This window comes from Conger conger, chromosome 6 (assembly GCF_963514075.1).
Source record: "Conger conger chromosome 6, fConCon1.1, whole genome shotgun sequence".
In the NCBI taxonomy this organism is placed as follows: Eukaryota; Metazoa; Chordata; class Actinopteri; order Anguilliformes; family Congridae; genus Conger; species Conger conger.
Window position 1 is genome coordinate 46,221,714 of NC_083765.1, and position 8,870 is coordinate 46,230,583.

Here is an 8,870-nt window from a genome sequence, read left to right on the forward strand (position 1 = left end):
CTATTGTTGGAATGTCAACGTACTGTAACCATGACACCGCAAAACCTTTAAGGATTCCATTCGCTGTACCAGCTGTCAATCATATTCAACAAACTTTGCAATGTTATTGTTTGCCATATCAAATTGAACGCACTAGCAAGCCAACTTAGAAAGACTAAATATAATTTTACAGGTGTTTCATAGTTAGCTTAGCTAACGTCAGCTGGTTAGAATGAATGGGGGGTTTTGTCAACTGAACAACCGCAACATTTCTGCAAACTGTTCAGCCATGTCAAGCGTTTAAATTATTAGGTTACCTAGCTAACTGTTTTAATATAATCTGGAAACAGTGCGAGCAAGACAACAGGCTAGCAATCAACTAATTTAAAGGAAAATTTTCCTTTGCATGTCACGTTACGTTTATATATTCTAACATTTTTAACTAACTTTTGTTTTTTATATAACCGTAGGCAACCTAGCAAACATTAATGTTTAAAGTTATAGCCACTCGTTGTATAAATAAAAAATAATAATAATAATGTCTGCCAGTAACCTTATAACTAACTAAGGTAGCCAAGCGCTAACGTTGACTTTTGTAACCAGTTTGAGTCAGTAGACAAATAAGGTTAACTTTACAGCTAGGGTTGGAAACCTATTTTGTAATCAAGCTTGTTACGCCACGGATGAATGAATGAATACAGCGTTCTTACAGTAAACATCAGCGCTGTCCAGTCCGACCGCATGTTCTCCTCCAATAAAGCATGCAAGGCATCCCGGTTCGATAAGTAAACAAAAAACAGAGCAACGGTTACGCGGACAATCACGTGACCCTTGTCATTGTAAAACGATAGATCTCCCAAAAAGACCGTGGCAGTAGGATTTACATGGCACTGGTGGCGGGTGCAACAAGGAGAAATGGCTCATTTCCATTTTATCACGAAACTTATTTTTGATGATGCTGCGCAAAGCGGTTTTCAATCCGTTTATATACGCCAGCCACTGGAAAAATAACGAGTGAATAATGCCTGGTTTGGCCGCCCCGGTTCCCAGTCGTGTCAGGTTCAGACAGACTGTAAACCAAGACCATGACATCACTCTCCTACCAACAGACCATCTTCATCCAACTTTGTTTCACCTTTTATTGCAGCTCGGTTCCTCACACTGATGGCTTTGCAGTGAGGATGTGGACAGAGTTTTCACCTGCTTCTTGAACAATGAAACACCATTGCAAAAAAACAAACGAACAACAACAACAACGTTATTTTACTATTTATTTTGACAATTATATGCAGAAGTTAAAATAAAACATAAAAAGAAATGCAACACTTCACCCACAAATCTACTGTGAGTTCCTGTCGCCATCGTTAGGCCGGGTTTTGGTGATGGAATTTCTTGTTCAAGGAAGCAGGGACGAAAGCACCATTCGATTTAAAGGATAGAGAGTTGACTATTTTGGTTAATGCATTTACAGTATCTGTGCTGCAGCTGGCGCTGGGAAGCAGAGTACCTTCCCTTATGGAGTTCACTCCTCCCAGAAGCCTTTGTACTCAGGGAAGCATCCCAAACGGGCGTGTGCAGGGACCACGGAAATGACCTCTGGATAGGATGCAGACAGCCTGTGCTGCTGGGATTGAGATTTCAGTGGGCCTGCCAGGGTGCAGAGGCCTTGGAAGAAGTCTTGTCTTTCTTTGAAATACAGTCGCCTGGGTAACAGGGTAATTCCCCGTCCCAGTACACTTAATTTTCCTGTTGGAAAACTGGGGGGGGGGATTTACAAAGTAGGTCATGTGATAACCTCCCCTAAGCTTCCATGTAGCTTTTTTAAAACCCGTTAAAAAAACCTTAAATAAGCATGGATGTTTTTTCAGTTTTTGGACAACTAGCATTTTTCTCAGTAGAACATATTCTTCCAATTTTTTATACATGAAAACTCTCATAGCATATTAATTCCATTACAAAATCTCAATGTTCTTTGGATTCCAAAGGTAAACATTCATCCAGTTTATTGAGTCTTCCAGGTTATTTGTTTATTGTGGTCAAATTCTTTAAATCATGCATTTGTTTTTTTATAAGCAAGTCATGGTAAGCCTTTCCATTTTACAGTATCACCATAACAAACAATTGGACACAACTCAAGTTGTCAAAATCAAAATGTACGTCAGGGTTCTAGAACATAATTGCTTTCAGTAACCAGTAGTGATCATTACATCAGCATTATCATTTTCAAGTTTAGAACATCATGTGTGATCATACACGTTAAAGCCTTAAACAGACTGAATTTAAACTTGATATTACATATATTTTACATTGTAATAAATGCCACCTGCTTTTCATCCTGGACAAGGGCATTGTAAACAAGACCATCTAACACAGGATAGAGCTGAGAAATACATGAGATGGTTAAGACGGTGAAAAGCATTGCTGGCCAGAAAAGAGATTTAAAGACTTAAGAGGATTTTACAAAGAGACGGAACCAACAGATGGAGTATATACAGCACCATAGCATTAAAAAGCAAAAATACACAACAGAGGTATAATATCCAAAACCAAGCAATTACACAAATTCGTCATGCTAATTTTTCCAGCAAATAAGTTCAATTGCATACATCAATCAGCCATACAAATCAGGTTTGTACAGTCCTCACCAAAAGTTAGTTTCAGTGAACTGCATTACTACTATCTTACACTAACAGAAACATATCATACTCTCCATTTTCAAAGTAAAAAAAATGCAACCAAACAAAAACACCTCATGTTGTTTCTCTCTTTCTGAATACTTTCTCACTCACACTTCATACAAGTATAAAAGGCAATGGAGTCAGCTAACCACATAGCCTTAAGGGAGATGTAATTCTTCCACTTTTTTCCAGAGACTTCCTATTCACTTTTCAGACCCCATTTAATCCATTCTTCACAGTTTCCAACAGCTCTGACAATACCAGAGCTTTCTGTATGAGCCAGGAGGACATCCTGTTAGGAAGAGAATTAAAATGTAATTGCGAGACAACCAGATTATAGCAATGGATTAATGTTCCCATTCTTAACTAGCAGCAAACACATAAACATGCTCTAGCTTTAGTCTTTGACAGAGGGATAGCGGGCGACAGCTACACGCATTACAGTCATCAGCTCCTACCCTGAACTTCCAGCATAATCTGCTCAAGCTCCACACGACATTACATTATTGAGAGGATTAGAATGGCATTAAACAAAGCAGCAAGCAGAATGCCTGAACTGAAGGTGGAGACGGACAGAGTTACGATCCTAGCAGCTACTTAACAACACTACATTCCACCGACTTGAGGGTGGGCTGTTCGGAAGGAAAGAGATTTAAAGAAATTAGTTCAGTTTAAAAACACTTTATTTTTTCCAGTCACTTACATAATTAAAATGTGACATACAATTAAATACAATCTTCTCTTGCAGCAAAGAAACAGAATGACAGTGGGTTCCTGTAGAGCAGGGGTCACCAACCGTGTTCCTAGAGATCTACCAGCCTGTAGGTTTTCACTCTAACCCTAATTTGGCCCACATGATTCTACCAATTAGCAGCTTGAAGAGTTCTCTAGCTGCTGAATGAGGTGTGCTGTGTTGTGGTTGGAGTGGAAACCTACAGTACGATAGATCTTCAGGAACAGGGTCTGCAGCCAGAATGCTGTAAGTGTGGACACAGATGAGCCAGCACTCTCACCAACACACAGAGCCACAGAGGACCTGCCAGAGAGTGTGTGGCACACCTGACTGAGGCATTCCAGACTACAGCACACCTGGCCAGGTATAACCTCATCACAGCACACATGACCAGGTATAACCTGACCAGAGCACACATGACCACGTATAACCTGACCAGAGCACACATGACCAGGTATAACCTGACCAGAGCACACCTGACCAGGTATAATCGGACCAGAGCACACCTGACCAGGTATAACCCGACCACTGCATACCTGACCAGGTATAACATGACCAGAGCACACTGGACTCCCTGTTTGCTTTAATCTCAAACAAAAACTTAAATATGAATGGGCTGACAAATAATGTATAAAGTACCATCCTGTGCCCCCCCCCCCAAAAAAAGAAATAAGAAATCTCTACCATCTTAACCTGAGCTGTACTAAATCCATCAAACTTCCCTGAAGTTTATGTTGGGGGAATGTGTGAAAACTTTTTGCTGTGACATGAGGCCAGCATTGGCATTCATGTTAAAACGTTGAGCTGATCAACAGATCCAGTAGGAGACCGAGGAAGAAGAGGTGCGTTGACTTGCCGAAAATATAAAAATCCGGAAGGTACAAGATTCTAGTCAAATTCATAAAAATCTAATAATAAAATAAAAATCCACAGCTTCTTTCCAAGACAAAAAATATTTTTCGGCACATTGCTTGCAAATACAGTAAAACGTTAACCATGGGTAAGGGGAGATTCCCATAACCTATCACAAGAATTAACCCAGGGCTAATTCAGCACCAGTGTTTTATTTCAGATGCCTTTACTGACAGTCTTTACTTCAGTAACATGGTTCCTGAAAACCAGCCACCACATACCGGTGCATATCCCCCTACTTACCGTGACGGCAGCCCATTGCAAATTAAACAGACCTCTAACACTACTCCTTACAATAAAATTAACAGTGCCCACAAGACATTGCTCATGATTTGCTTTCAGTGACTAGCAATTTGATCGTCAGGGGGACAAATAAAATTCTCTTAAGGCTATTTATCCATGTAAACTTAGTCTGAATTTGATCGCGGAGATAAATGCAGGACGTTTCCTCATCACTGAAAGGGAATATGGTTTAAAGCTCATAAAACGCAGGACCAGAGCTGAGCCGCTTTCAGGATATGGGATATCTCCCCAGTAACGCGTTACCCTGGTAACCACGCCCACCACAGCAGCAGTCTCGACTCGTCTCAACAAAACATAAAAAACGATTATTTCATTTAAAAGGGTACAGCATGCTTCAGGTGTATCGTACGAAAACATTCAGTCTTCGTGTAAGAAGTGTATTTACAGCTAAGCAGCACCCATTAAATACCCATTTAAAATGGGATATAACACCCAGGTATTTGCCCTGTATAGCCAAGCACAAGCGATGCTGTAACAATTCAGTAGTTTAATTACTGATTATTGCGCACAGTCAGGGTTTAAATGAGGACATTACAGACGACACAGAAAAGGTGCAAGCTTCCGTACTCGTGATAATGTGCAGTTTCGAAAAGTGTCAGACATTCAGAAACTGTGTTCTTGCTCATTCCAGTACTTTTTTCTCCTTTTAAACCCACAACAGCATGCGCATCGGGTTTCACATGAGTGCACTTTACATGAAATGGAAAGACAAATCATTCAGAGACATATCAAGGCAGTAACGTCACGTCACACATCCCGAGCAGAACAAAAGAGCAATTAAAAAAACAAACAAACCTGGGGCTAGTTACTAATTTTTGTTCAGAGAAAGAAATACACAATGGCAAATAATAACAGATAGGGAATGTAATAGCAACATGCCAACTGTAACAGTTCCTCTTGCCTGCAATGCTGTAACGATCTAGGCCATTAATATGGCCAAATAAGCCTTTTATTTTGAAAGGTTCCTCTTTCTCTTACTCTCAGCATTGAAGGGTAAGATGGAATGAAAACTACAAATTAACTCTATCAAACAGGGTTTCTGTGGACAGCCCTTGCCATTTTACAATCTTATCAGTCTTCTGTAACAAAAAAGCACCCAAAAATATAGAATTATTTTCCTTAATTCTTTAAATATAGAACATCCTTTGTCTGTGTGACATGGCTTGAGTGTTCCCTTCGAGGGAACATGCGCGAGCACGGTGTGGTGCTCCAGTTTTATTGTCATGTTCTTTCGTTTTGAGCGGAGGAAGAGCCTGTGTCGTCCGTGGAGAGAAAGGAGTGGGAGAGCCAGTGTTTCCATGGTGTTGGAGGACCTTCTTCTTGAGTATACAGGGGCTTCTGCCCAGGTAAAAAGTGGCACAATAGTGAGGGCCTTAATGCCTTCCTACCCTCTCGGCATGTCCGTCCGTCTGTCTCTCTGCAAGCTTACTGTTCACTTTATTTTCTCCCAGTATGCTTGTTAAAATTTTCTGTATTGCTGAATCTCTCCATCAGTCAGTCTGTCAGGCAGGCGGTCTCCGTTGGAAGCAACGCTCCCTCGGTCTCCCCCGCTGTCCGTCTGTCTGTCCGGCTCAGAACGCCGTCATCCTGTGGACGCTCTGCAGGCAGCTGAGCAGCCGGTGGTAGGGACCGCCGGGCGAGGCCACCACCTCGAAGACGGACTGGAAGGAGCGGCGGTCCAGCTCCTCGTCGATCTGGTGTCTGTAGAAGTCCAGGGCCACCAGGCAGAAGAGGTTCACGTCCACCACGTCAGACCGGCCCATCCGGCTGATGACATGAGGCAGACTGGGGCGAAAGGCGTTAAGGAGGGAACCAGCAGTCCCTAAAGCAGTTACAAGTGCTACAGCAGGGCCCAAACCTGTTCCTGGAGATCTACAGTCCTGTAGGTCTTTATTTAGACCATAATTTGGTATACCCAATTTGCTACTAATTAGCAGCTCAACCAGATATCTAGCTGTTGAATGAGGAGCGTTTTGTTAGGGTTGGAGTAAAAACCAATAGGACAGTAAATCTCCAGGAACAAGGTTGGGTGGTCCTGCAGTATACTATAAACCAGGCTTTTACAGACACAGTTCAGTTCTTTAAGTGAAATATAATTCAAGCATGTTTTGTTCTTGGATTCACCGCACACTCATCAGTGTTAGTCAGTCTTAATCAGTGTTAGCTGGTGCATCCAACTCATCATTTTCTGTTGGTCAAGGCATGTTTTCCAGATGCTGAGACTGGATAAACATGTGGACCAATAACATACAGAAAGAGCAATGAAACATTGACACTGTAGCCTATTCTCCAATTACCTTTAGAGTGTAACATATTATAATTATGTTTATATTAGTACGCAGTCACAGAAGCTGCACGTTGTGCATGTATGATTGTGTATGGTATGAATAAACTTGGCGGTTTGGTCGGTTGGCAGCCCTGACTGGGGCTTTCGGGAGGATACAGTGCAGAGATCCACTGGCTGGTGGACGCGCTGACGAAGAAGCAGGACAGGCTCCACATGGCCATGGCCACGGGGGTCCTCTGGGTGAAGTTGGAGAGGGAGAGCAGGACCCAGTCCCGCACCATGGAGGACTGCCCCGTGGCGTGGAGGGTCTGGAACACCTGGCAGAGAGGGGAGACACACAGGCGATTACACGCCTCCCTGCGAAACACGCCAAACCGTGTCCTGTGCCTGCTCAGGGCTACTCCAGTCACATCACGTCAAACCTGCCAAAGCCCAGAGGGGAACCTGCTGTATAGAGCAGGCCAAAGGAGCAAACTAGCAGTTCTCAAACTCGAACGTAAGGAACGTGAGAACAGAGAACAAGAATGAGCTCTCACCAGAGTTCTTCAGCTGCTTCTTCCAGAGGGGGCCAGATTCAGGACAAATGGGACTGACATTTCCACATATTTATAAAGCTACGAATAGAATGCATTTTACATGTGTAAATAACGTATATGCATGCTGTGGTCTCTGGCCACTGGTGAGGCTTGCAGGGGACAAAGGTGAGACATCGCTCTGTGCTCTGTGTTCTGTGTTCTGTGCTCTGTGCTCTGTGCTCTGTGCTCTGAGCTCTGAGCTCTGAGCTCTGTGCTCTGGCTGCTGAGAGTGTGAGCTCTATATCCTCAAGCTCTGGACTTGGCCTTCTATAATTTTTTCTGATAAACAATTTATGTTTTTGGTGCTCAACATCTTGAATGCTTCCATTGTTCTGCGGAACCTTTTGAAGACCACACTGAAAACCTTCTGGATTGTGGCCCATGTACATAGAAGTAGCCCTGCTCTAAAAAGTTAGGGTATGAAGCCCAAAAAAATACACACAGGCACGCACTCACACACAGGACCAGTTCAGCCGAACGGAGAACTTATTTGCAAAGAAACATGAATGTCAATCTTTCAGTGTGTAGCCTGGCCATAGCAGGAGGTCCAATGCACAATTAGTGTGAATACAGACCCAAGAAGCTGATGACATCAGAGGCCAGTCACCTGGCTGCTGGTTTAAGCGACTGCCCCACTGACCTTGTAGACCACGGTGGCCATGAACTGAGGATAAGGCTGCTGGTTGGACAGGAACTCCCCGATGACCTTGTTCATCACATCCTGTGGCGGGAAGAAGTCGTCCAGGAACTGGGGCAGGATCCTCGACACCACCCGTGCCTCGAAGGGGAAGCCCTTCCTTATCCTGCCAAAGAAGAGCGTACCACCAACACACCAATTCAACAGGCCAGCAATCACCGATAGAAAATGCATTGGCTACTGTACAGAAAGATATTCAGAGCATGTACTACAGAGGAAGCCACGTGAAACAGTTCATGATTGGTTATACGTACAGTATCACATGCTGTGGATTTGGACCAATCAGAGGGTTTATTGCTAGGGAGCAAAGGGTTTTAATTGGTTCAGATTAGTTCCGCCCTAAAAGTCAGGGGGAGTCCAATGCATGCCCAGAAGGACCAGTGTTTATGCTGGTTCAAACAGGCACTCAGACTTATAACTGGCTAATCATTCTGTTTTTAATATGGTTTGTTACACCCAAAGCGCACACCGTACACTCAGGAATTCTACTACAGTGCCTTTGAGGAAATTATCTTGTATCATTTTAAACTAATTAATTAGCCAGATTAGCCAATTAACTGAGTGGAACTAAAAGGCAGGCTAATGTAAGTGCCCATCCCATGGGACGGAGAGCAGCAGCCCTGTGAAATGGCTCACAGAGAGGGGCCGGACAGACTGAGATCAGCCCGGCTGAGGGGCCTGTGCAGGGGCACGTTTAGGAGAGGCA

At 43.3% G+C, this 8,870-nt stretch overlaps 1 protein-coding gene across 1 annotated transcript in view; it reads right to left on the bottom strand.

Moving 5' to 3' along the window:
- Nucleotides 1–5,077: 5,077 nt before the first annotated feature.
- The window catches only part of LOC133131576 (huntingtin-like), a 51,641-nt gene continuing 47,848 nt past the window's right edge, over nt 5,078–8,870 (bottom strand). The window contains exons 65-67 of the mRNA XM_061246949.1: nt 8,108–8,270; nt 7,049–7,209; nt 5,078–6,390 (exon numbers count right to left, since the gene is read on the bottom strand). Coding sequence (XP_061102933.1) covers nt 6,177–6,390; nt 7,049–7,209; nt 8,108–8,270 — 538 coding nt within the window. The 3' untranslated portion in view covers nt 5,078–6,176. The remainder of the gene's footprint in view (nt 6,391–7,048; nt 7,210–8,107; nt 8,271–8,870) is intronic.